At 47.4% G+C, this 25,401-nt stretch overlaps 2 protein-coding genes across 2 annotated transcripts in view; one reads left to right on the top strand and one right to left on the bottom strand.

Annotated features, from left to right (window-relative positions):
* The window catches only part of MCF2 (MCF.2 cell line derived transforming sequence), a 49,011-nt gene extending 39,956 nt beyond the window's left edge, over positions 1-9,055 (top strand). Inside the window, exons 23-30 of the mRNA XM_088527567.1 lie at positions 287-379; positions 930-1,008; positions 1,523-1,586; positions 1,774-1,880; positions 1,966-2,078; positions 2,385-2,497; positions 3,744-3,844; positions 8,650-9,055. Coding sequence (XP_088383693.1) covers positions 287-379; positions 930-1,008; positions 1,523-1,586; positions 1,774-1,880; positions 1,966-2,078; positions 2,385-2,497; positions 3,744-3,844; positions 8,650-8,690 — 711 coding nt within the window. The 3' untranslated portion in view covers positions 8,691-9,055. The remainder of the gene's footprint in view (positions 1-286; positions 380-929; positions 1,009-1,522; positions 1,587-1,773; positions 1,881-1,965; positions 2,079-2,384; positions 2,498-3,743; positions 3,845-8,649) is intronic.
* Positions 9,056-10,969: 1,914 nt separating this feature from the next.
* Positions 10,970-25,125, bottom strand: F9 (coagulation factor IX). The gene is made up of 8 exons (XM_010211770.2): positions 25,040-25,125; positions 22,343-22,506; positions 22,073-22,097; positions 20,251-20,364; positions 18,602-18,730; positions 16,249-16,487; positions 13,549-13,666; positions 10,970-11,521 (listed from the first exon to the last, which is right to left on the bottom strand). The coding sequence occupies exons 1-8, from the start codon at positions 25,104-25,106 to the stop codon at positions 10,974-10,976; spliced, it is 1,404 nt and encodes a 467-aa protein (XP_010210072.2). The 5' UTR covers positions 25,107-25,125; the 3' UTR covers positions 10,970-10,973.
* Positions 25,126-25,401: the final 276 nt, after the last annotated feature.

Below are 25,401 nucleotides of genomic sequence, written 5' to 3'. Positions count from 1 at the left end.
GAAATGACTTTTCAGCTAGTCCCACTTATTCCCAAATGAAAAATCCCCAAAGGGCCATTGATTGCTTTAAGAAAGCTTCTTCTGACACGGCAAGGTGGTGGACAAGAGCCAGCGGGAACAGGTCAGATAAGGACTTTCAGTTGCTACTGAAGAAAACACTGTTAATGAAATATGTTTGGTTGGGTGAAAATAGGATTCTTTAGCACTTTACAAAATGCCTGGATCATGGGAAAGATGGGAAGATTTGTAGTATGTGTAATTTTTATTCTTTTTTTTTTCTTTGCAGATGAATGCAGTTGGAATAACTGAGAATGTGAAAGGAGACCATCGAAAATTTGAAATCTGGTATAGTGGGCGAGAGGAGGTATATGTCGTGCAGGTGTGTAGCTTCAAAGCATCTTTACACCTGTGTTTAGCTCCCCACATCGAGTTTAACCTTGATGTCTCCCATTCTGGGAGAAGATTTGTTTTGTTTGAGGATTGTCAGACTTTCAATGTGCTTCTCTTTGCTGTGTTTGTTATTCCAGAGCTATCCCTGTGTCCAACCCATAACTCAAGAAGTTTATCTTAAAGTAGAGACAGGATAGTTACCTGGAAACAGAGTCTTTTATTTCAGATGAAATCTCACAAAGAGCAATAGCTGGAAAAAGATATTATGCTGAATGGTTTTCATGAATTGAACTTTAATGACCACAGGCCACAGATGCTCTGCTGAATTTCATTGTCAGAAGTGCTCCTACAGCATGAACTCTGTTGCCTACATGTAGTAGGGATCATAACTTTTCAAAAAATAAAGAATGTTTTCAATAAGTCATTGATAGGTTTAGATGAAAGGGGATTTCAGGTAATCACTGCATGGAAAAGTGAGATTCTATTCCTGTACTGTGGGGGGTGATTCAGAATTCAGACAAGTGTTTCTCCTCTTCCAGGCCCAAACAGTAGACCTGAAGATGGCATGGTTAAACGAAATCAGAAAAATTTTGTTCAAGCAGCAGGAGCTTATAAAAGGTACATCTGACCAGTCGCACTGTGGCAGTCACTCTGCAGCAGAGTTTTTCCTATTTTCACATGGCTAATCTTGACATCCACTAATTCACACTAGGGAATTGATTCTCAGAAGAAGCCTCATAGCAGAATATTGGCGCGAGGTCCCGTGTTGCAGGGCAGTAACGTAACTTAACGCTGGAAAGACCAGGTGCTTCCATGAACATGAGTTACAGTCCATTCTTTTCTCAGTATTCTGGGGGCTGTTTGGTATTTGTTGTTGTAGGCTTAATTCAACAAGATGCATAGCAGATGACTCATTTTAAGCACGTTAAGGTCCTATGGGCTTCAGTGGGTTTGTGCTAGCATAACATCCATCATCACTAAGTGACTGCTAAGCAATAGGCGCTAGGTCTCTCTTTTCTCTAAATAAAAGTGACAGGAGTTGCACAAAAAGTGAGACTTTTAACAAAATGCTTCAGGCGCGACAGCTACTGAAAAGCCAATGATGTTAAACTGGTTTTCAACCTACCCACAGTTGAGAAGCAGCAGCCGAGCTCGTGCGTGGACCAGCTGCCCCTTTCCTCGCAGCTGAGCGATGGGTAAGTCCCGCAAGCCGGGCAGACTGCGTGGGGCTCCCGCGTGTTCTGGCACTATCCCCCCAAAATAAATATTAACGACTATCAGTATTATCTCTGATTCAATTTTACAAAATTTGCAGGTTTTGATTTTACCTAAAAATCAAAACTATTTTTTATTTATTTATTTATTTCTCCCCTCAATCCCTAGGAAGCAGCAGAGAGCCTCTATAAGCTCAGAAGAAAACGACTCCGAACGTACCAGTCCTGTCCTGCTGGAGAGCGTCCCCATGTCGCCACAGAACAAACCCAGCAGAAGTAAGGCGGGGGCACGTGTCCGACAGGGACATTCCCTGTGGATGCCGTCCCACGGGTCCTGGAGGCTCCGTGTCCTGTCTTGCAGGCTGGCCAGGAATGTCGCAGTCGCTGGAAATCTGCGAGGGGCTGGAGGAATGGTCTGGGAACCAGTATCTTTCCAACTGCTCGGACACGGAGGAGGAGGAGGGCAGCCAGCTGGTGAGTAAGATGAACTGAAATGCAGTGATATAAAAGCACTAGGTGGTGCCATTTTTGGACTTTTGTGTTTTGCAAAGCCTTGCCTTGCTCTATCTGCTGCCTCCATAAGGGATGTGTCTTACATGTGTATAATAATTTCCCTTTTCTCAGTTTGGGGAGTGGGAAGATGCATTTTTCTGTACTTTCTTGAAATAATTTTAATTAAAGGTGCTGATAGGGCTCTATCATATTCCCTGCGGCAGTCAGAAATAACAGTTCCTTGATACAAAACATAACTAAATAAGGCATTTTTTGTTACTATTGCAGTCTCCAGGAAGATATAAGGCCCTTGCAGACTGCAAGAGGAGAGGATCAGATGACCTGCTGGTGAAGAACGGGGATGAAATTCAGCTTTTACATGAAGATGGTGAGGGACAGTGGTAGGTATTTTAGGATTACTTTTCCTGACCTCGGAGAGCCTGCAAAGTAACATTGCACAAACGTTGTGCCTGGGGCAGCTTTTGGTGAAGGTTTAGAGTATTCCGGAAAGCCAGAGAATTCATTCCCTTTGTAAGACTAGAAGCCACACGCACTGCTTGGGCCCTGGACTTCCTATACCATTGGTGTCTGCGTGAACTGTGCTATATTAACACCTTAACAGCCTCTGCTGCTCACCCTAATGCCCTTCTCATGTTAAGTGTTGCTTTGAGTGAGGGATGTTTGCCTTGGTCTGCTTTCTGTCTTCACAGATCAGCTCTTGGCTTGGTGGTTCTGCAGTTATTAATAGGAATAGTGACTAATTGTGGGCATTTTCCTCTCCCAAATGGCAGTACAAGTCTTAACTAATTAATGGCTACTAGCCATCATTTAGTCAGTCATATTTAAAGCTGCTCCTTGCAAGTGATCACAGCTGGTTCCCTCCTTGCAGCTGTGCGTTTTGCCTAGGAAATGACCGTACCTGACACCGTGTGCGTCGAGCCATTAGTCTGGTCGTTTTGGAGGGCAGCAGACCCTCTGCTGATTCCTGCAGGGATTTGGCTGAGGGTTTTGGCTACCTTTCCTTTCTGGATTGATTTCTGAGGCGCTCTCATCCCTCAGCCACAAAAGTTCTCACTGGGGTCTCCGTGCCCAGAGAGCAGCCGGCTAATGCCTTATTCTGGATACGGCCTGGAAGGAGAGTGATATTATCGGTTACCTGGATCAGCCCCAGTGTAGTGGGCATCTTACACGTGTGTGGACACAGATAGCCCTGTGGGAGGTCCCTGGCCAACATCTGCATTCTTTGCACATTGAGGGGAATTCCTGCTGCTGTTAGCAAAAGCAGCACATAAAGTATCACAGTTCTGCTCGCTGCTCCCTACCTCTCTTGCCAGCTTTGGCCAGTGCCAGGCATAAATTTCTCATACCCAGCGTTTTTGTTAGAGCAGACTTTACTGCATGAGTGAGTCTGAGGCGTGCCATGTTTGAGCATGAGTATTTCCAGCTGCCTAAATCTCGTCATGGGTTTACCTGCAGCACTCTGGCTAGATTCATCCCAACTGAGCCCAGGTAACAGCAGAGATGCTTAATTTCCCTGCTGCTGATATAAAAACACTGCTTGTGGGTTGGTTGGTTATATGTGTATGTGTGTGTCTGGTTTTTGCATTGTTTGTTTGTGATTTTTACTAATACGACTGTCATTTCAAGGTTGGTGAAAAACCTAAACAGAAGAAAAGAAGGCTGGGTTCCTGTCCACAGTCTGCAGATAGTGGTCGGTGACTGTAGATTTCGGAATGCCAAAGTTGCAGGTATCATATAAAATGCATAGGAGAAATATTTCAGAACTTGAATCAGGTCTCTTAAGCCATGATTTACATAATGCCTGATATACCCAAACTGGCTGCGTTTGCCTCAGCAGAAAGAAAAGCTGTTACTCCAAAAAGCCTGCAAAAGTAGCAGATTATTAAGATACTGCTTTTTTTCTTTTTTTAAAACACCTTAAGACTTTCCTGTTAATTTAGCCATTAGTAAATTAAAAATGAGTATTTAACAATGTAGATTTTATTGCAAGAGCATTGGGTACAACATCTGGGAGAAGAGTCGGAGTCTGTGATCAGGGATCCCTGCGGCTGTTTTGCCTCCTCGCTGCCGTAGTTCAAACCCCACGTGAAGAGAAAGAATAGGCAAAATCTCCTTAAGCCAGCAAAGATATCGAAGCCTGATCTAAAGCTCCCGAAAGTCAATACTTCCATTTTTGTGCTGGCTTTGGGTCTACCCCATTTTTCTCTATACCAAGCCTCACTCTTTCACTTGTTGCTGACTTCTGCAGGCCTGTTAATTAGTCCGTCATTAGAATAAAGATAAACAGCAGGTTTAGGTTTCATTGTAAGGCTTCCAGCCTCAAAAATCATATTTCTCATTTTCTACGCATAAATGTAGATAGAAACAGATTGAGAAGCGTAACTGATAACACAAGAAAATGCCTTAAGAGCAGCCTGTTGCCCTTGCTGTGTGTTTGGTATCACTGCTTGGTATCACCACAAACAGGAGACTGAGGACTGTTAGGAAACTATGATTAGAAATTTTGCCAGTAGATTTCCTTTTAAATATTTCCACTTTGTCAAAATCTACTGTTTTGATTAATTTTGTCAAAGACTTGAAATCTTTTATCATGAAACATTGATTTTTCAGTAAAATCATTGCCATATGCAGAGGTATTTTTATTTCCTTTGTTGAAGGACAGTCAATCAGCACAGATTTGAGTTTTTGTGGTTTTACCTCTGGGGGTAACTTGCAGTGGCCCATCAGCAGCTAAACGTGTTTGAGAAGATTCACTTTGATTTGCTCAAATATCCTTCCTGACTTTTTGTCACAAAGTCTGCTAGTCGGATCCCTTTGCGTGCTGGACCACAGCCTAAACAGAAGTGTCTCCAGCCATAAACGGATCCTAAAAAACAGGGTGAAGCTAAACCTGGAGCATTGATTTACTTTGTCAGTGGTCAAATGCCCCAAATCCTGGAGACTTGCGACTCCACGGTGATTTATGAAGTCACTGAGTACAAAGTAGGATGGACTTCCCAAGGGAAAAATATAGAAGGCTCCTCCTGGAAGTCTCAGACCGCTGCCCAGGTGCTTTGCAGTCACCTTGGCAGGGTCTAGCAGTAGCACTGAGCCTTTATTCTCCCTCCTATGACTTCCACTGTGCTTTTTCTCTATTGCTCACCATGTATGGAATTTCTAGACATGAATCTAATTTTACATGTGTTTCAGGCAATATGGTAGGAGGACATAGGATGCATTTTTGCCATTTTAGCTTTATCCATTCCTAGAGCTTTTTCAGTGATACGTCTGTAGCCAGATTGCCCATTGAAAATGGGTTTTGAAACGGTTCCTTTATATTCAGCAACTCTTTCCTGTGTGCATTGGTCATTTTGTACTGCGTTTGATTTTATAGCACCAGCTGCCCTGGGGAAATGGTCTGAATTGTGCTCTGGGTTCTGCTGCTTCAGAAGATGGGGCTCTTGTTCCGGTGATGCCACAAATCCCTCTGCCCAGTATCATTCTGTGCAAGGACAGGCCACTCCTGAAATAGCAGTGACACAATTTGGCAGCCAAACCCGGGATAGTGATGTAGGGGCAGGCAGGAGCACTGCTAACCCTCAGATATTTGCAGCTGCCCTGGTGGAAACACTGTTTTGTTTGCAGGCAGGATAAATGTGATAAATTCAGTGGGGTTTGCCAAGAGCTTAGAGCCTGCGGAAGTCATTTCTCAGAGCTGGGTGAGATGCAGGTCCAGCCCTTCATGGGCGTTAGCACCTTCATTACTGCTTGTCCCAGGTCCTTATAGAGAGTTAAAAATGTGTGTGCAACCACAGAATTTCACAGCCAGAACTCAGAAAAATCTGGGAATTTATTATTTCAGTGCAAAGCCTTTGTTTCTAGGAGCACTTGTAATGGGTGGATGGAACAGTTCCCTTAGTATGGCATTTTTTATTATATTTAAAGTGTAGCTCCAGCCAACACTTTCCACCTCAGGGTGGCGAATTTCTTCAGCCTTACAAGCTGCTCCTCTCCCCTTTCGCTTGTTCCTCCTATGTTGGGCTAGCACAATGCATAATAAGTTGTAGGGAATTTTCTTTGGATGGTTTTAGGTTGCCAGGTATGTTTTTGGTAAATACCTCACCATGCTGCAAGTAGCAGCTTTGAAGATACCCTGTCCTGCACCAGGCCTGCCAAGGGGCAGCCTGTGTGCCAAACACACTTGCAACATCCAAAGGAATCCAGAGAAGGTGGAATGTAGACTGTTTTTCTTATTTCACTTGCCTGGTTGCATAGGTAGCTTGCCTTACAGATGAGTGGCTACTATTGGCCATCCTATATATGTATATGTATGTATGTATATATGTATTTTGGTCCTAGTGTTCCACTCCAAAGATGGGGAGGAAATCCTTATTACACTGTGTATAAATCTCGGCCTGGTTATAAGCCTGGAGGTATTTTGGGGAAAAATGACTGGTTTGGAGGTCATTTTGAAAAGCACCATTTTTGAAAAACAACCCTGCAGTGTGCCAAATTTCACTACACTGACCATAACTTCTGAGATTGATCCTTGCTTCTTTCTACCTCTGGTGGTAATCCATGGGGGATTTTCTAATTCATGTGCCATAGCAATTGTTCTGTATCACAGGTCAGACCGTGCAAAGCTCAAAATGAAAAAGCGGATTTGGGGAGAATGCCTCATTTCAGAAAAGAGCTATTGCTAAGATTTAACTGTGTGCTGCTGGTTGCTAAAGCAGGCAGGTGGTTCCCAGTGAAATGGCTTCACTTTTTTATTAATCGACAGGGAATAGCCCCCCGTGTAAGCAGCACTTCTCCGGGAAGGCTACAGTTGCAGAATTACGATCCAAGCTTATCTTCCACAGTAGGGCAGGAACCAAAGTATTTCTGCAGGTCCCTTGGTTGCTGATACGCCGAAGACCCTGCACTCCTGTGATGTGCGGCACCGGCAGTGCCTGTGCGAGGGCAGGAGAAGCCACGTTCTCTCCTGGCCGTAACGTAGCGCCCAGGTCACCTCAGGCTGAGAACTGGGGCAGCAGAAATGAAGCCCTTGTCGGCCATCCCAGCAGACTGTGGCTTGTTCCGTTTCAGAGACACGGTGCCTGTGCCAGGGCACCACAGCCTCCCCTCACACTGAGCTCAAGCTCCTTCTCTTTTCTATTTGCTCAGAAGTGGTAAGCAAATACAAATACAGAAAAATTCTGTTCACTCCAGAAATTTGACTTCTGAGCAAAGTGAGGCCAGTGCATTTTTGGCCTGACCTTTAAAGCCAAGCAGAGAAAAGGGCAAGTTTCATGCAACCTTTGTCCAGCAAGTGGAAATCTGAAACTCATTTCTTTTGGAGGGAGCTCACGTGCATGAAATAGCATAACCTGACTAAAAAACGGATACAAACGAAAAACGGAAACAGTATTAAAAGCATCTGTTTATTAGATTATATAAATTAATGCAATATGGCTGCAAATTTTGCATCCTTTTTACCAGCAGGGAACTTACTTGTCAGAATTTTATTTGAGCCCCACACCTGAGGAGTGCTCAGAGCCACGTCCAGGAGGCTCCTGGCCAGGGCAGACACCCACTTGTTGGGCAGAGGCTACAGGCAGATGTGACCCTGCCGCTGGCCAGGCTGCAGGTTCCTGATCCTCTTTCCCACCATCAGGCCCCAGTTTTGTTTAACCCCCCACTTGGTGATTTCTCTCCTCCAAGCCTTCGGGATGAGCGTGAGTTCTCTGCGTGCAATAACGCCCAGCAAAGCACTCGCCTGCCCCGTAGTGCCCGGAGCACTGACCTTGCGCATCCTCTGATCCCGCTGGCCACCGTTGCCATGCGATGGATCATTGTAGAGTAGGGTGCGTGTTGCTGGTCTAAATGCACAGCTTCTCAGTCCTCTTGGTGATCGTCATCTTGACTACTTGAGCTTGAGGCAACCCTTGCGTGGCAGCGTGGGCCACCTGGCTTAAATTTTGCCTGGTTGGAGCAGAGTTTGGACTCCGGAGCTCTTGCAAGCTGGTGTGAGCATGTTAGCTGAGACATCCAGGCTTTGTGTAAGTTCTGTTTAAAATGCCACTTGTAGTTTTGCGGATGTAGCACTGCTGTTTGCACTACTGCTCATGCACTTTAATGATTGCAGCAACAGGCTTTCATATTTATGCGAGCAGATTTATTATGCAGGGGCCGTTAAAGATAATGTATATTTTTGCCTTTGAAACATAAAGCAGGGTAGACTTTTACAACCTGAGCCGCCAGTCAGCTTTGTAAAACATCTATTTTGTAACTGTGCGTAAAATAACATTTTGAGCCTGACAAAATAGTAAATCTAGGGACAAGACCAGCTGGCTGTGCTGCAAAAAATCAGGTGAGAGATTACACAAATGTGTCCAACCTTGTGGTCCTCCTTTAGACATGGCTCTCGCTGGAGCAAATGGGAGCTCAGCTTTGTGAGGAGCCACGGGAGTGTGCTTTCTGATGTTGTACAAATGTTACATGATTACAGGGAAGAATGTATGCCTGGGAATAAGATGCTTTAATATTAACATCATTCTTCATTACTTTATAGATGCTGCCCTGTGCAACACAAGAAAGTTTAGTTCCCCTTGAATTAAGGGTGAACCAGTAGCATCCTATTTTCGATGCTCTTTGGAAGCTTTCAACAAAGTGTTACAGAGAAATAGCACAATAGTTGGAGTTGTCCTGTACTATTCATCACATTCACAGAACTCCACAGCTTCATCTGCACTCAACGGGACCGGGGTCCTGAGCAGCTTCTCATAGTCATAAAGGAAGCCATCCTCTGCTCTTTGTTTTTCTTTTTTGCTTTTTTCTTTCCCTATGGAAAGTACGCTATTTTATCATTTTTTACCTGCCGTTTTTCCATGACATCCATCACGTTTCCATCAAGGAAGTACGCCACAGTTTCTTGACACTTTGTTTAGATGCTTGAAGTTTTCTCTACAGGTTGAAGGCTTTATCTACTTACTAGCTGACAACTGTTGAAGTTGTTTGCAAATAAGAGTTGAATTTTGATAAGCCAAAAAAAAGGCTGTATGTCCTGCTTAATTGATTTAATGAATGGATTTTTCTTAAAAATCTACTTCAGCTGGATGAATGTAATGTTCTGTAAGAGCATCATCTGGCTGACTCACATGTGAAGATGCAATAATGCTGAAGATCCTCCTTTTGCACTTAGAGTCTGATTCCAGCCCACTGCAGTCAGGCCCATTGATTTCAGTGCGGTTTGGATCAGGTCAAACTGACAACTCAGGGTTGTCATGAATCACTTTAGGGTCCCAAAGTGTTCCAAGGCTACAACCTGTATCTAGCAAGTGTTGAAGTTTACATTAAATGTATGTACTTTTGGAACATGTGCCATAAATTGAAGTCCATGTTTGCACTAAGGATGTTCCTGATAAGACTGTACTTTTCAACATCTTTACTGATATTGTATCTATTGAATTTTTGAGGAAGAAAAAGACTATTGAACATCCATAATTTAATTTTGTGTTTCTTTGTCTAGCATTGCTTTTGTAGTACATAGGTACAGGTGGTTTGACTTCTAAGCAGATGTGTGCAAAGAGCATCTGACTGTCGAAAACAGGGTTAACAGTATGCATGCAGTAGTGAATTTGCTCTGTCCCGTCTAATTGAAATGTTTTCTACTCTGGATGAATGGGGGACCTTTATGATCTGACTTTGACTTGTGACCCATGGATTCTTGGTTAGAGTCCTAAGTTGTTACATTAGAACATACTGGAGGGTTTTTTTGGAGGTGACCATTTTTGCGCAGAGGAATTTTTGAAAGACTTCATGGCTGTTGTGGCCTAGTAGGTTGACTTCAACGCCACCATGCCACTGTGGGCATTTCCCCAGTTGAAGTGGTCAGGACCATGGGTAACCCTCCTACATCGTCAAAAGTGCGACCAGCCGAGTTTGAACTGAGCATCACTGCATGGCCTAGAGCGCTCCCAGTATTGTTCAATCACTGGAAATCATCCCAGAAAGGTTTTAAGTCACTGAATTATATTTCTGTTTGTTTAAAAATTGCTCATGATGCATTTGCTAGGTGGAAAAAATAGGATTCTCTTGTGTTTTTTTGGGGCTGTTTATAGTGGCAACAGTTCTTGTGGTAACAGTACACATTTTGAGGTACAAATGTAAATATTTGTCTCAGACGTAGCACACGTTGCATATTAAAATGATTTTAAACTTTTTTGTCTTCCATGGTTTTAAATCTACGCCTTTATTAATTTATGAGAGGGACTGGTTCTGCAAATCTGAATGTACAGTCTTAAGATTTTTAACATTTGAAACTTTGCACACTCCACATAAGGTAATGTATGCTGTTCAAGTAGGCTCTTCATGTACATGGTATTCTAAATTACAGTGGAGAATTTTCTCTGACTGTAAGTTTAAATGAACTATATTGTATATGTACCTGTAAAAAAAATGTGTTAAATCTATATTTAAAAGATTAAAAAGTTGTTAAATAAATCCCTGCAAGGCTCTGCAATTCTGTCCAAACTGCTCACATGGGAACAGCCCGTGTCCTTCCAAGTGGCTCTGTCGGCGTCACTTGGCCACATGGGGACTTGCTGGCCAGGGCATGCACAAGCCGCGTGCGTGCTCGTCTGCACTGGAGTCTGCGCTTTGGAGACTCACGGGTGCTCTTGGTGGGGCTGATGGGTTAATGAATGCATGCAGATATAATTAGAAAGGCCTTTTATTTTCTTATTGCCTCATTTGCGCTGGATTTGCACCCCCTTAGCGCAAAAATGAGTCCAGTGAGAAGCGTTTATTAAACTGCAATGATTTCTGGAAAGCTGCACGTGCCTCGCTCTGGCTTGGCTACCCAGTCTGTCGGCTGCACAGTTTGGCTTCGCACGCCTACGTGAGCCTCGTGGTGTCCTTGATCCACTTGATGTACTTGGAGACCTTGGTGTAGATGCCGTACTTGCCGGGCTTGGCGCACTCCTCCCCCCAGCTGGTCACGCCGGTGAGGAACCAGGTCCCCTCGAATTCGGTGGCGAAGGGCCCGCCGCTGTCACCCTCGCAGGTGTCCCTGCCACCAGCCGAATAGCCGGCGCAGAACATGTTGAGCTCGATGGTGATGGAGGTGCTCTTGAGGCAGGTGGGCCGGTCCACGAAGGGCACCCTGAGCACCTGGAGGATGATGGACTCGCGGCCGCGGTAGAACAGGCTGCCCCAGCCGCTGACGGTGCCCATGCCGTACTTGAGCAGCTTGGCGGTGAAGTCCCTGCTGCCGAGGCAGATGGGGGTGACGTAGCTGTTGAAGTGGAGCGGCTCCTCCAGCTCCAGCAGCGCGATGTCGTTGTGGTGCTTGTGGAGCGTGGCGTTGTACGTGGGGTGCGGCACGATGCGCACCACCCGCCGCCGCTGCTCCGTGGCGTCCTCAACCCTCGTGTTGTACTCGCCTGCGGAGACACGCGTGGACAGGCTTGTCACATGGGGGTTATCTGACTCCTGCCTGGCCCTGGGTGGCTGTTGCGCTCAGGTCTGCTTTGCCACCTTCTCAGAGGCCTCTAGAAGTTTCCTTGTGCCGCCAGCCCCGCAGGCCCCTCAGCCTTATGTCTCCAACTGTTGCACTTAATGCCACCACCATGGGCCAATTTAAGACCAAGTGCAGCAACGAGCTGGGGAAATGCAGATGCTGCCCTCTAAGAAGACAAATGCAGTGTGAGGACTTGGGCACTTCCACCTTTAGGGAAGACATGGAAATCCTGGGGATTTCACAGTCCCACAGGGACACCAGGGGTAACAGAACCTCAGAAGCGCAGGAGGAAAGGCCCTATCAACAAAAAATTAATTACTTGCTCAGCAGGAAAGAGCCCAACTTTCCCCATGGCCACCTCATATCTGTACCCTCAGACTCTCCAGGTGGGACAGAGGGATGGTACCAGCAACCAAAGTGCTTCCAAGGCCCTCTCCCTCTGAGTGCTCACAGTGCCCCCAGGTGCTCTCACAACAAGGTTCAGCTGTGCCTGATTCCAGAGTGAGGGGGCAGCTGCCGCCTGTTACCTCCCCTTGCCTTGTGCAACAACAGGTAGAGAGAGAGGGAAATTTACTGAGATCTTGGGGAGCAGCAGTGGGATCTGTGTGTGACCTGAGTCCTCCTTCAAACTTGCCGTGCTGAGGGAGGACTTTTCCTGCGTGCTTTCTCGCGGCCCCAGAAGCACAGGCTGTGTTTAACCCCCGTGGCAGCGTTTCTGCGTGCTTTGCTGTCATCTCCTGAATATACCGACTCTGAGCACCATCTGCAGCGCTGCTGGCCCTAGCAGTGTCCTGCGGCTGCCGGGAGCAGAAGGATCCCGCCGGGAGAGGTGAGGCAGCTCGCTGTGTTTGTGCTAATGTTGCCGCCTGGTGCAGGCGGTTTTGGAGCCTGGTGCTGCTGGGTGCTCTGCGAGGGGGGTTTGCAGCCCCCTGTGAACGTTGGCTTCCTTGCGGGCTGTGCTTCTATGGTGTGAATGCAAGACACGGAGGGGAGACCCTGAGAGGGTTTTTATCTTATGCTGCAGCTGCTTGTTTTTGTAAGGGTCCTGGGAATATGCATCTGCAGTGGAAGCAGAGAGGCAAGGAGGACAGGATGGGAGCGCTTCTACTGCCCCCATGATCCATTTGTGGCCTTGCGCTGTCACAAAGCTGGATGTTTTGCCCGAGCACAAAGGAGGGACTTGAATGTTACCGTTGCAATGTGTGTGGTGTGGGTAGGCATTCAGCAGTCCCTGCAAAATCGGTGCTTTGCTTTCCTGGAAACCCAGCTGCACTGCAGAGCAGCGTGGAGGGAGCACCCGCAGCGATAATGTGCCCGAAATGGAGGGGCACACAACAGAGCTCGGAACAAGAGGCAGGTTGCATGCAAATGCAAAACCTCTGGCCAGGTGGAAAGGTGTTTTTCTGGTGTTTTTGCAGGGGAATTGTGTACTTTCTCACAGTTGCAGGCAGAATGCTGGGCTTCATGCTGGGTTTTTGAGCAAAAGCGTCTCAAAGCTTGCTGGTGTTTAAACAGAAACCAGGATCGTTTCCTGCCTCTTCTCAGTATTTCTGGGGACTGTAACTGGTCATAGTGGTGTTTCTCCTATGCTATATATTCACACATGGTAGATGCAAATAAGGGAGGATGTTTCTGCCTTAACTGTAAGAAAAACAGCACTGACACACTGGTCAAAACCCTGCACTGAGTTACTAGCAGGCTGTCTGGCAGCAGCCTGAAGCAGCTGGGTACTAAGAGGGGGAAATGCCCATTTTCACTCCAAGATGGGTTTGTTCTGTGAAGTGGCACCATCGCTTGCTGCGTTGCTGGCCACCCTGGCCCTCTCTGACTTGCCCAAGACCTTGCTGTGAAAGTGCACTTTGCACACACCCACCCGGTCCCTCTGCTTGGTTCCATAAATGCTGTTTTCCTCAGAAGTTAAGGGCAGGCGTCTCGCTGGACTGTGCTCACCTGCCACGGCGGTCACGTTGTCGCCCGGCTGCAGGCAGTGAGCGGCCGTCACCACCCACCGCTCGTTGATGATGGACCCACCGCAGAAGCCCACGTTGTGGCTGTTCACCAGGTAGACCTGCGGGAGCAGAAGCAAATCTGAGCTGTGCAAATTGGTGGGGAAGAGGAGTGAGGCACAGTGGCTTTAAGGAAGGGTTTAGAAGATGGATTTCTGCCATAATTCACCCAGTTTGTTCCTTTAATGCAGCAGGGCTTGTTGCTGGCTATCTGCTTTGCACTGTACATGTCTTGCTTGCTAGACACCTTGTTAGACAGCAGAGGTTGAATATTAAGTGTGAGTGATCACTATTCATTATGAAGCAAACTAAGCTTGCATACCATAACTGGAGCTTCTCCATGCTTACACATAATGGGATAGCTGGTGCCTGTGAGTGCCTTTGTGAAGCGCCCAGTTCTCCTTGTACAGAGGAGAGCGATCTGAGCTGTGCTGGTGTCAGGAAGGCTGGCTTGCTGGGCCGGCCGTCCAAGCAGCGTGCCACAGGATGGCAGCACAGATTGGAAATTGCCGCTGCAGCGGGTTGCTGAGCTGCCAGGCTGCAAAGATGGGATCTATCCTCAAAGGACGCTTAGTGCGGGTTGGGGAGGGACCCGAAACCAACACTAGGATGTCCTCAAGGTTTGAAGGCGCTCACAGGCAGATTCAGTCACCTCTACATGGATAGGAGAAGGAAGTACAGAATAAAGAGCTTTTTTTCCTGTGAAAGAGGGGGAGAGAATAAGCAACAGAGATCCTGGGTATGGAGGTACACCGTGGAGGTGACAAGACAGTGACATGGCCTACAAAACTCTTCAATGGGATATGAGTCCCACCAGCCACCCCAGACACCAGAGGGGACCTAGCATCCCTCCAGGCCGCTCCATGGCTCACTAGAAGGCTGGTAACCTTCCTTTGCCAGCTGGCAAGAGGACACTAAGACCTTTTGGGAGGTTGCTTGTTATGGTAAAAAGTCTCCAAGAGCCACCTAGCCAGACTTGGAGGGCATGTAGTGTCCACAAATTTCTTTGTGGATTTACTGGCTTCTCATAGAATCATAGAATGCTTAGGGTTGGAAGGGACCTCCAGAGATCATCTAGTCCAACTCCCCTGCACACGCAGGGTCACCTAGAGCACGTGGCACAGGACTGCGTCCAAGTGGGTTTGGAAGATCTCCAGAGAAGGAGACTCCACAACCTCTCTGGGCAGCCTGTTCCAGTGCTCCGTCATACTGGTTCTCCAGAAAGCTCTCCTTTTGAGTGAATTCACAGGGGGTTCCAGTGTGTCTGTGCTTTGTCCCAGGCCTGTGATGAGCAGCAGCGTTTGCAGGTGAGGAGCTAGAAAGCTCTGCTCTCCTACGGTAGTAGTGCTGGCCACCACACACAGGCTTCTGGCAAGCTGCCTGCTGCTGCTTCCTGGTGCCTGTGCATGTCCCCAGCACGATGCTGTGCATCTAGCTCTGAGCATCTCGGTTCCCTGGAGATGGATGACAGCTCCTGACCTTTTAGCATGCAACCCACCCATTGCTTTGCTCCCTCCACAGGTGTAGAAGGACCAGCAAGCCTGTGTGAATGGGCCTTTTAAGTCTGTTTGTGGGCAACAACATTGAGATCATTAATGACTGTCTACCAGAGAGCTTATGAAGGCAACAGATTTGCTATTTTCTAAACCTTAGCTTAATTTATTATTTTGTGCTCTCAGATGTTTGAACTTTCTGAATTTGCTGACACCTGAGAAGAATTTAAGGGTGGTAGGCAACTTTGAAGAAGACCCAGGCTAGGAGCTAATTCTTCTTTGTGCCACTCATTAAAGATCATCTGCAGAGCAGTGTGTGGGAGAAGGCTTCTTTGCAGTCCCTCACCTCACTGGTGATGCCACTTCTGGTCAAGACAGTGATAAGTGCAACATCACCACTTGAATATGGTGTTGGATAAAGAAAGATCAGCCAGATTTTGTAGATATCGTACAAGGACAGATCCTCTGACGGCATAAATGATCATAGATCTGTTGAAACTGGTGGAGCTTTAGTGATTGTTTCAGCTGAAGATCTAGATTTGTATAAAAATCTTTCCTCGAAAGAGGTGAAAGGGGGAAGGGGAAGGAAAAGCAGGAACCAATTATAAATCCAATGTCATCAGTGCATGGACTGGACAGACAAAGCCAAGGCTCTGTCTCAAACTCGAGGTCCGCTCCTGCAAGTTGTATAACTCGGGCAACTTGGCCATTCCTCCCTTTGGAATAGATTTGATACCTACACTCAAAAGAGGCCAACCCTCTGAATCAGGGCCTTGAATTCAAGCTATATTTCTGATTCTTCCAGAATAACTTGGCCAAAACCTGCTCACTTCCCCTACCTCAGAATTGGGCTTATTCTAGGCAAACCCACGAATTGCTCTTGAATCCTGTTTCCATAAGCTCAGAAGTGGGTCCTTAGTGCCCTGTGACTCTGGCTTCTAGCTTTTTTGCCATGGTGTCCCTCAGCCAGGCAAGTTGTGCTGCTGCAGCATAAAGTCATATACAAAAAGAAACTATCAGACTTGAAACCCATCACTAAACTAACCCCAGAGAGGGGGTTCAAAAAGGTAGAGTAGGATGGTCCTGCATTCAGAAGCAATAACCAAAAGCTGCTCTTAAGGTTACCACAGAGTCGCAGAAGGAGCTGGTACCTGCCAGGGCACCTCGCCTCTCATGCTGTCGGATCCACCAACCACCCGGGTGCCCGTCTTGACTATTGGCACAATTCTCGTGGTGGCAGCTGTGGTGGTTTCAGTGATGTTGTCGAGATCCTCGTCGGAAACATCATCAAGGTCATCGTAGGTTGTGTTCCAGTTCTCTAAGGTGTTTATGGCTCGGGTGAGCTTGCTCTTTGCTTCGGGAGCTGTAATCCTGCCGCAGGGATATGGCACTGGGAGAGAAAAGGTCACATTTACAACTGGCTAGAGGTCATGCCAAGAGTTGCAGTAAATGATGGGGCAGGTGAGGAGACAAATGCTGTCTCTGCACAGCGTCCTGCTCTGGGACTGACATGGGAGACACCGCGGGCCAACTCGCGGGTTCTGCTGGCAAAGGGCTGCTCTGATGGGCACAAATATAATCGAACAGTCCAAGGCTCAAGCTGGGATTGAAGACAACACACAGGAGCAGCAAGAGCATGAATTGTTCCCATGCTTTATAAATTAATTCTGAATAACTTTGGAGAGAGGCGCACTCGTGAGAGAATGTTTCTGATGGGAATCTGCAGTGGGAATTTTTTATTTAGCCGGATGCTGAGTTGCATGCCTGGGAGGATTGCTGGAGCAGTCAGTGAGGCCTTTTGGCTGACATTTCTACAGCAAATAACTGCAGTACAATAGAAGTCCAGCTAGGAGAGGACAGGAAATAATATCTGCCAATTTAGAAATAATCCTATTGGGCACACAAGTAAGAAAAGCACCAATAAGCTCTATCTAGAGTTGCAGGTTTTCTTGGTTAATGATGATCACATCGATAAGCCCACTTCCAATTATCTCTTTCCAACTCTCTCCTACTCAATGTGTGCAGAATTCCTGCTAATAGTGGCAGTCAAAATACTAAACAGCATTCGGCACTGTCTGTCATCTGAAGAGCTTCCTACAGCACTGTGCAAACAGACATCAGTGTAAAACTAGATACAAGGGTGTCCCACAGAGGTTTCACACTTTTTTAGACAATCTACTCTTGGAGAAATGTTTGAGTAAGTGTTCAGCAAGGGGAAAGTGCTACCTGCAAGGGTAGGTTTTCATAGCCCACAGAAGCTAAACTTATACAGGAAGGGTAATTGCCCAACCTGAAAGGTGACCTGGCTGTGAACAGTGAAGCTTGCTGGTCTAGTGAAACTGAAACAGCATGTTGGGCAGTGCGGGCCTTATCTCTTAATGATCCACGTTAGCAGAAGGACTTCTAGACTGAAGAAACTTTCTGCAGTGACTGCCGAAGTCAGCACTTTAAGGAGCTCCATGTGTTGCTGGCTGCAGCCCTCAGAACTTCAGAAACCAGCTCACCATAAGCATTAGCTTTGGAGTGCAAATCTGTCCCATCTAGGCATTAGAAGCAGGATAATATCAAATCTTAAACTGCACTTAGAGGATAAAGGCTTTTTTCTCTACTCAATCTCATGCTTTCTCTGCCGGATGTGTTACCGTCAAGTTGCCTGGCTGTGTTGAGTCATTGGAATTATGTGAGCCAGGGTAGTTAGAGCTCATTTGGCATCCAAGGAGTGGATTAAGGTTGGTGATAGAGCAAAAACTTGTTATTTTGACCATTTGAACCTGCAACCTGAAACAATCCACTTTCCCTCTGCCCCTTTACTCTGTCTTTCCATCTTGCTGCTTCAAACCACATCCAAATCATAGATTTTAATTCCTCTTGAGGGTCTTTGGGTGCATCTACACCATGATGGAACACCAACATCACCTCAGGTTTAACTCATCTGCACCAAAGTCAAGTAATTTTAGGATATTGCATGATGCCCAGCAATGAGATGCACCGGCAGCAGGATTTCATGGGAAGAAAGATCCTCTGCTCCTGAAAAAGCCCAGATGAAGGTTGCTGCCTTAAACAGTGGCTCTTACTGGAAGAACTTGGGAGTGAGCTCCGGCTGGATGTGCACTGGGATGTGTGGTGACACAGCCGAGCACCAAGCTACTCTCCAGCTACTGGCTCCTACCTGGAATTGTGGAATGGCTCTGAATGGGAGAGGAGCCTGTGTGAGTAGCCATCTGAAAGGAGCAGATTGCCTTGTGCACAGATTCCCGGACACATAAGCTCCTTCTCCACCTACGTAAGCTTAAAAAAAAAATGGTGCTTAGGTTGCATCCTTCATGTGTGACCCCGCATCTGCCGTTGGGAAGCTGCAGCGTCAGGCCTTTTACACTTGCTAAGCATGACAGCAAGGCTGGCTTCCAAGGGGATATTGCATTTCTGGGAGATGCATTTATCTAAATCCAGGAGAAGATTTTGGAAGCTTTGTACCAAATCTCTTAGAAAAACTGTCAATCTAACCTGCAGGTTCACAGGACTTTCCGTCTTCATGAAGTTTATAGCCAGCAGCGCAGGAACAAACAACTTTGTGCGGTGGGTCGTGCCTGCAGAAGTGCTTGCAGCCTCCATTCTTAATTGAACAAGTGAAGTCTGAAAGAAATAGAAATGAAACCATAAATACTCTTGGAAATGCAACCGATTCAGCATATAACCTGCTCCAATTGCTCCAAACTACAGAAAACGGCATTGCTTGTTTGCAGTGTGTCCTCCTTTCCGCTCACACCCGTGCTCATAACGAAGGAGCACTAGAAGTCTGTTTGAGAAGACAGGTGCGATCAGGGCTGCTCAGCGCTGCAGAGCTCTCCGAAATTTGGCAGCTCGACCCTAAAGGATTGCTGCAAATATTTGGTTACGAGCCGCGTGATTTCCCCACCACTGCTCCCCTCCTCCCGCTGTGCGGCCTGAAATCCAGCCCAGGTGGCCAGATGCTGGCAGAGAGCTCTGCTTTCCAAAGAGGAGCAACCCCACAACCCAAGGAAACATTTAGTCTCGGGATTATCGCTGGGCTTCAAACTTAAAACCTCAGGCAAAACCATGTGCTCTTGTGGCACACCAATAAATCACGGCAGCTGTATGTGACATGCTTATTTCAGCATGACTTTTGATAAAGCAGGTTCTGCTGTTTGTAGTGAAACCTGAGGTGCTCCAAGATCCCCGTTTTTGTCGCGACTTCCTTCTCCTGCCCCATCTCGTATCCCTCTTTATGGGAACACCATCTCTTGCACTTGGAAAACCGCTAATCCACTGACGCCCTTTTAATTCTCAGTGATTTTTTTTTTTTCCAAATAACTACACGGTAGATTAACTCCACTCCCACTTCCTCAAAGACACCTCCCTTCCTGTAGCCATTTTAATGCCATCATTTACTATTTTTATAGAGATCCTTTTCACGCCTCACTTCTGGTGCTATTTTTGCTCCTGTCTCACTTCCATGAGAAATCTGCAATGAGACTATTTAAATTTGATGCAGCTTTGAAATGCTCTTTTTAACGTATGCTCCTCTCTTGCCAGAGCAGAAACCCAACTAGAAAGAGAATCTTTGATTAGTGCAGAGAGTCTAGCACATTATGCAAGTTGCACAGCCCCTGATTATATTATAAATACAGGAGCTGAATATCCCTCTTACTTAAATTATCAACTGTTTGGTTTGCAGAAGCTCCTTGGCCTGTCAGGAAAATATTTGCCTTTTGTTTGCTTTAGAAGCAGGCTTGCTGGTGGTAATAACAAATCTGGATTAAAGCGAGCGCTGTTGCAAGGAGGTCTCCCGAGCTCTGCCCTGTTCTGCACTGCTAGTTTGGTGTGAGAAGGAGAAGCTGCAGGGACTAAAGGAGAAGCCCTTGAGGCAGAGTCTCTGGTGAATGGAGCAGGCACCTTGGTGCTCATCTGAGGGGCAGCTGGGGTTCTCCAGAGGGCAAGAGAGGATGGAGGTGTCACCTTGTGTTGCCCCAAGCATGGGCCCTGCGGTCCCACTGCCCATGGACTGTGTTTGCATCCTCACACCGTGCTTCACAGCACGGCAAAGCGGGTCTGAAACAACTCTTGAGTAGAATGGAACTATTTATGCCTGCTTTGGGGTTTCCAGCGGGGCAGAGCGAGCCCCTGGTACGTACCAATCTCGCAGTTCCTGCCTTCGTACCCAGCTGGGCACCAGCACACGTAGGAGCCTACTCCATCCTTGCAAATGGCTCCGTTCTTACATGGATTGGGATCGCACTGATCTCCATCTTGGGGGGAAGACAAGAGATTTAACAAGCAGCAACATCCCCTGCAACTGATGCCCACCAAGCGCTGGAGCCTTGCTTGGTGCAAGCCTCTGGTTAAGGATGAGTGAGAGACAGGAAGCCTTCCCTTCCTTGTGATTAAAAAATAAGTCAGATCATGGCACACAACTGCAATGTTGTGGCCAAGCTATATACCCTGCCCTGCAGGGGTTAATTCTTCCCATTTCAGCAAAACCCCTCTAAAACCTCCCTGTCATGACTTTTGAACAGGATCCTGTGTCTTGACTAACTTAAACAGCTGAACTGGGAAGGTTTGTTTCCTCAAGAATAGCTATGATTTCCTAATCTGAATTATTTTAACACTCTGGTCATTGTTCTCTGAAGATAGGGGCCTGTCCATGGGGTCTGGAGACCCTCAGGGTATCAGGATCATGAACCTCAGTCATTGCTCTGTCTTCTTTCAAAATTTTTTACTATTATGTAGTCTAGATTTTTCTTTACATAACAGGACTTTATTTTTCATAGATATCTGTGCTTCAGAAGCACAGGGCCTTAATAAAATTGTCCAGCACTGCAAACTTGGTGATCTGGTACTTCAGGACTGTAAGTCGGTGATGTTAAATTGCAGGGAAGTGAGATTTGAATGGGCAACACAAAGACAAGGAAGGAGACGGGATGTCACGAGGTGTTTGCATCTCAGCAGTAAATGTGACTGCTGATGATGCATCAAGTTACAAGTGGGAACGTAAAGAGCAGCTTGCAAATGGGGACAAAGTGATTCTGTCTCGTTCAAGGTAAAGTGTTTGCGTGTGGAATTTGAGTTGCTGGTGCCTGGTGAGGGCCGTTGCAGCCCTGCGCCTGCCGCGCAGGTCAGGGCAAAGCTCTGCGAGAGGGGAGCTCCTCTTGGCCTCACGGGTGGGAAGGAGCCGCTTGTGAGACGAGCAGTGAAGGAGCGGGCACTAGGGACGGTGGGGAAATATGTGGCATTCCCTTATTTTTCGAAGGGCTGATTCGTTACAATTAGAGGGGAGCAAATGAAGTGCTGAATTTCATTGGCTGTTTTTTTAGAGGACAGTCCTGAAATGCAAATATAATTTTTTTATTATTATTTTTTAATAGTCTGGACTGACTAATCTGAATTATTTAACACATTTTAGTGAGATGTTCTGGGCACTTTGCCAAACTTTAAAGCCATTCATTTGCCAAAATGTCCTTAAAATTACTTTCAGATGTTTTAGTGGGCATCAAAATCTCTTTTGGGAGGAACTGAGGAGTAGTCAGGAATTAAGGCTGGTGGGGCAAGGAATAGATAGTGGAAGAAAAATGGGACAGATTCAAGTATTTGGGATCACTGGTGTGAACTGCAAACAGCTGTTTGCCATGGTCTGTGGCAGCTGAACTCATGGGGTGACCTGTCGGACCCTGTGGTCACTGTGGGCTGGGTTTGTTCTCTGCGGGTTTTGCAGTCTGCTCAAGAAAACTTTGGAAAGAAAATGATGAGCAAATGCAGGTTTGTTTTTTAACCTAGGATTTCGCACAAGCAGGGTGGGTCCAGGCTGGGTGGCTGCAGTTTTCCGGCTACCTAACGCTGATGAGCTCTGTCATAAAACATTTTCTGAATGCTGGGACACGTTTGTTTCTCTAAACGCGCGCTACTTGTGCAGCAAGAGATGAACATCAGGCATTGGAACATAAAGAAGGCAGCTCTTACCAATGTACATCTTCCAAAACTCCATCTGCAAAGCAAGAAAGACGGTTCCATTAATCTCTCATTTCTGGGCACCCAGAAATCCCAGAGGAGACCCACAAATCCGCAAAGCGGGTGCCCAGCCCTGCGTGGGTCACGATGGAGACTCGAGCGAGCAGCGAGGCCGTGCCTGGCTCTGCGCGGAGCCTCTCACCGTCTGCTTCCTGTGTCACCTCAGCAAGGCCTTTCCTGGGTAGGACCCCGTGTTCGTCACCCTGCAGCCGCTATACCTACCGTTTTCTCTGTGTTTTCAAAGACTTCTCGCGCTTCCTCGTAACTGCATTTCTCCTCTATACATTCTCTCTCAAGGTTCCCGGCAATGACCTCTTCCAGGCGGTTGGAATTGGCCCGCCTCTGCCGCTGCAGGATGGCGCTCGCTTCCCTGTTCTCCAAGAACACTGCAATTGGAGAGGCATCAGAGCTGGAGAGGGATCCCCCTCTCCTGTGCGGCAACCCCCCTTTGTGCGATGGCTGGGGGTGTTTCCAGAGTCTTCTCCTCTGCTTAAGATTTCTTTGGTGCCCCATTTAAGGGCAAACCAGAGGATGAAATCTGGAGAACCTGGAGTCAAAGCGTTGACCCAACTGGCAGAGGGTTGGAGCTGTCACCAGAGGGACCGAGGCTCAGGGCAGGTGTCCCCTCAGCCACCAGCCTGCCTTTTCCCCCTTGCCCACTCTACATCAAGCCCTATCTAAAGTTTACCAGTTCTGTGTCCCACAGGACAAGCTGTGCCTGCACCAAGGGGAAATGTGTCCTGTTGGATCCTGCAGGGTTTGTTTGTGTCCCACCTCTCCAAGATATCTGCCACCACTGCGCGTAGGTTCCCTGTCTCCCCCCAGGCAGCTATGTCTCCACTCTTAAAAACCATGTTATTCACCCAGAGGAACATCTGTCTTTGCCTTCCCGGCCTCTCCACCCTCCTTAAGTGTCTGTGTCTCATTTTGTCACCGGGCGGCCTGGTGGAGCAGCAGGGCCTGGAGCTGCTGGGGTCACCAGGAAGCTGCGGCCCCTGCTCAGGCCTTGGGATGCCTGGGGTTGTCCTGGGAGGCCTGATCTTGTCCTCTGTGAGGGTTAGAGAGGCTGCCTGTGGGCACAGGGGGCACTTGAGAGGCAGCACTGGCTCCTGCTTTCCGTGCTCGCCTTGTGCTCTGCTGTGACCCTGTCCAACCCCCTTAGGAGTAGGGGAGGACAGGCCCAGCTAAACCCGAATGAACCCAACCAGCACTGCTATGATTTGTACCATGTTGTTGAGCATGGTCAGTCTCTTTACTAGAGCTCTGTCTGCCAGAGACTATGCTGATTATTTTTGCAGTGATCTGTGTCTGCATTGAACAAGGTTATACCTCCGCCTTCCTCCTGCTCATGCATCTTCAGTTAGAAGAAGTGAGTGCCTTAAAATCTGGACCTTAATCTAATCATGTGGCAGTTGGTATTCGTGGCTAAAGAACGGACTCCCAGGGAGGCTGGTCTTGTTTGAAACACCCCAGCCCTGCCAGGGGAGCGGGTGTCCTCAGTCTGCCCGGTGATGTTTAGGTGCGCGAGGAAGGGCCTCCCATCCTGCAGCCCCAGCTTGGGCACACCGAGCTCCAGGGGAGCAATGGGGCAGCCGTGGGTGCTGCTCTGCTCTCCTGGGCTCTTGGGGAGCTGGACATGGGTACCGGGCGCGCGCGAGTGGGCAAAACTTGGCCCAGCGGCAGGAACTGCCTTTAGACCCTCCTGCCTTCATCTAGCACCAGGCGCAGGGTGCCACCAGGGTTTGATCTCCTCACTGTCACCTTCATTAGGCAGGGTGGGCATCCCTAATAGTTACTTTATCCCCTCCTGGTGGGATGTGCCAGGCACGTGGCCCTATTAACTAGAGGGACTGCAGTTTGGCAAAGCAGTTTTACCTCCAGCTGGAGGTGCTCTTGGAGGCCCAGCTGCATCCTGATCCAGCGTGCTGCTTTATGAGCAAAGCCGCATTTGAACTGAAGGTTGATGGCCTCACAAGGTAAGGGACATTGGATTCACCTCGGTGCAAACTGTTTTAACCCCAAGCAGATGCTCGCTTGCAACCCACCAACTTCTAAACCTGTATCTAGGAGTAAAAGAGATGGGTCTGAATCCAGGCTGGGAGGGGAAAGCTGCCTGCCAGTCAAACACAGTGTTTTCTCGGATGCACTCCTAGGTGGATGGTGGCACTAATATATTTTAGGCTCTGCTCATTTCTCATTGCTCAGCAAACTCTTCAGAAATATTTTTCTGTTTTACTTGTTACTTGTAGCGTTTTAGTGAAAGGGAAAAGGCCAGCATGGAACCAAACGAGTGCTCACAGAGGGTTTGAACCAGCCTCTGTTGGAACTGTTGCGGCTATAGATAAACCAGGCAAAGGCTGCATTACTATGTGTGATTGCCCCCATCCAGGAACTGCTCTATCTTGTCTACGATTCTGGCTGCATTTTACAATATTTGTTAAATTCATGCTGAGTTTGGCTTTAAACAGTTCTCAGGGAGGCAAATCCAATGACCATTTCATGGATCCGAGTACTTCTCTGTGTTCCAGGAATGTGTGGAGCAGCATGGGAAGGGGTATGGAGGTTGCTCCCCAGGACACTTTCCCTGCTCTTGCTTTGGTGTGGGTGAGTGCTTGTTCTAAAATGGCTGAATCAAGCTCTGAAACCTTAAAAGTTCTACAAATTCAAGAAAAAAAAAAAAAAAACACATTCTTAAGAATTAACCCCTGGGACACTTTCTGTGTAAGATCACCATAAATCTATTATTTTACTCCCAGGAAAATTCCCAGAGTTTTAGCAGGAGAAGCTATGAAATGCAGCAGTGCTACTCGGGGCTCGGGTTGCTGCGTGACCGTTCCCTGTGTCGAGTGACGAGCCACCCCTTTTCCTGTGACGATAACCCCCGCCCCCAAGGACTTCCTAGGTTTTAAATGAACCCACCTGCACTTTGGACACCAAGAAAAGCTCCCAGAAGATAAACGGAGAACGTGAGAGGGATTTTTGCCATCTTCTTCTCGCTGCCTTAACCTCTTGCTGATGAATTGTTCAAGTGGTGGAGCTCAGTCGATAGTTCCAAAGTGCAAGCGGTTGTTTATTTACCCTGGGTAACCCTTTAATTTAAGGTCCCCAGATGCACCATTGCTGAGGCTTGAAGTGGCAGAACAGCAGTTAGTTACGGGGCCGCGTTCCTGTTCAAGACTCCCTTGGGCAGATGCAGCCCTTGGGGTCCTTGTTTCTCATTCGGGATGTTACTGCTGTACTCAGGAGATTGAGCCTGGCACAAGAATAAATGAATCTAGCTT

The sequence above is a fragment of the Tinamus guttatus genome, unplaced genomic scaffold, assembly GCF_059628265.1.
Source record: "Tinamus guttatus ecotype Peru unplaced genomic scaffold, ASM5962826v1 Tinamus_guttatus_pri_ptg000287l, whole genome shotgun sequence".
In the NCBI taxonomy this organism is placed as follows: Eukaryota; Metazoa; Chordata; class Aves; order Tinamiformes; family Tinamidae; genus Tinamus; species Tinamus guttatus.
The sequence above is the reverse complement of the archived record's forward strand: the minus strand, read 5'-3'. Positions and strand labels throughout refer to the sequence as shown.

Excerpts from the sequence above, each read along its gene's own strand:
- F9 (XM_010211770.2), bottom strand. The coding sequence starts at position 25,106 with ATGGCAAAAATCCCTCTCACGTTCTCCGTTTATCTTCTGGGAGCTTTT. Across the intron at positions 22,098-22,342 it reads TTGAAAACACAGAGAAAACG|ATGGAGTTTTGGAAGATGTA; the intron begins GTAGGTATAGCG and ends CTTGCTTTGCAG. Across the intron at positions 20,365-22,072 it reads GTTTTGGAAGATGTACATTG|ATGGAGATCAGTGCGATCCC; the intron begins GTAAGAGCTGCC and ends CTTCCCCCCAAG.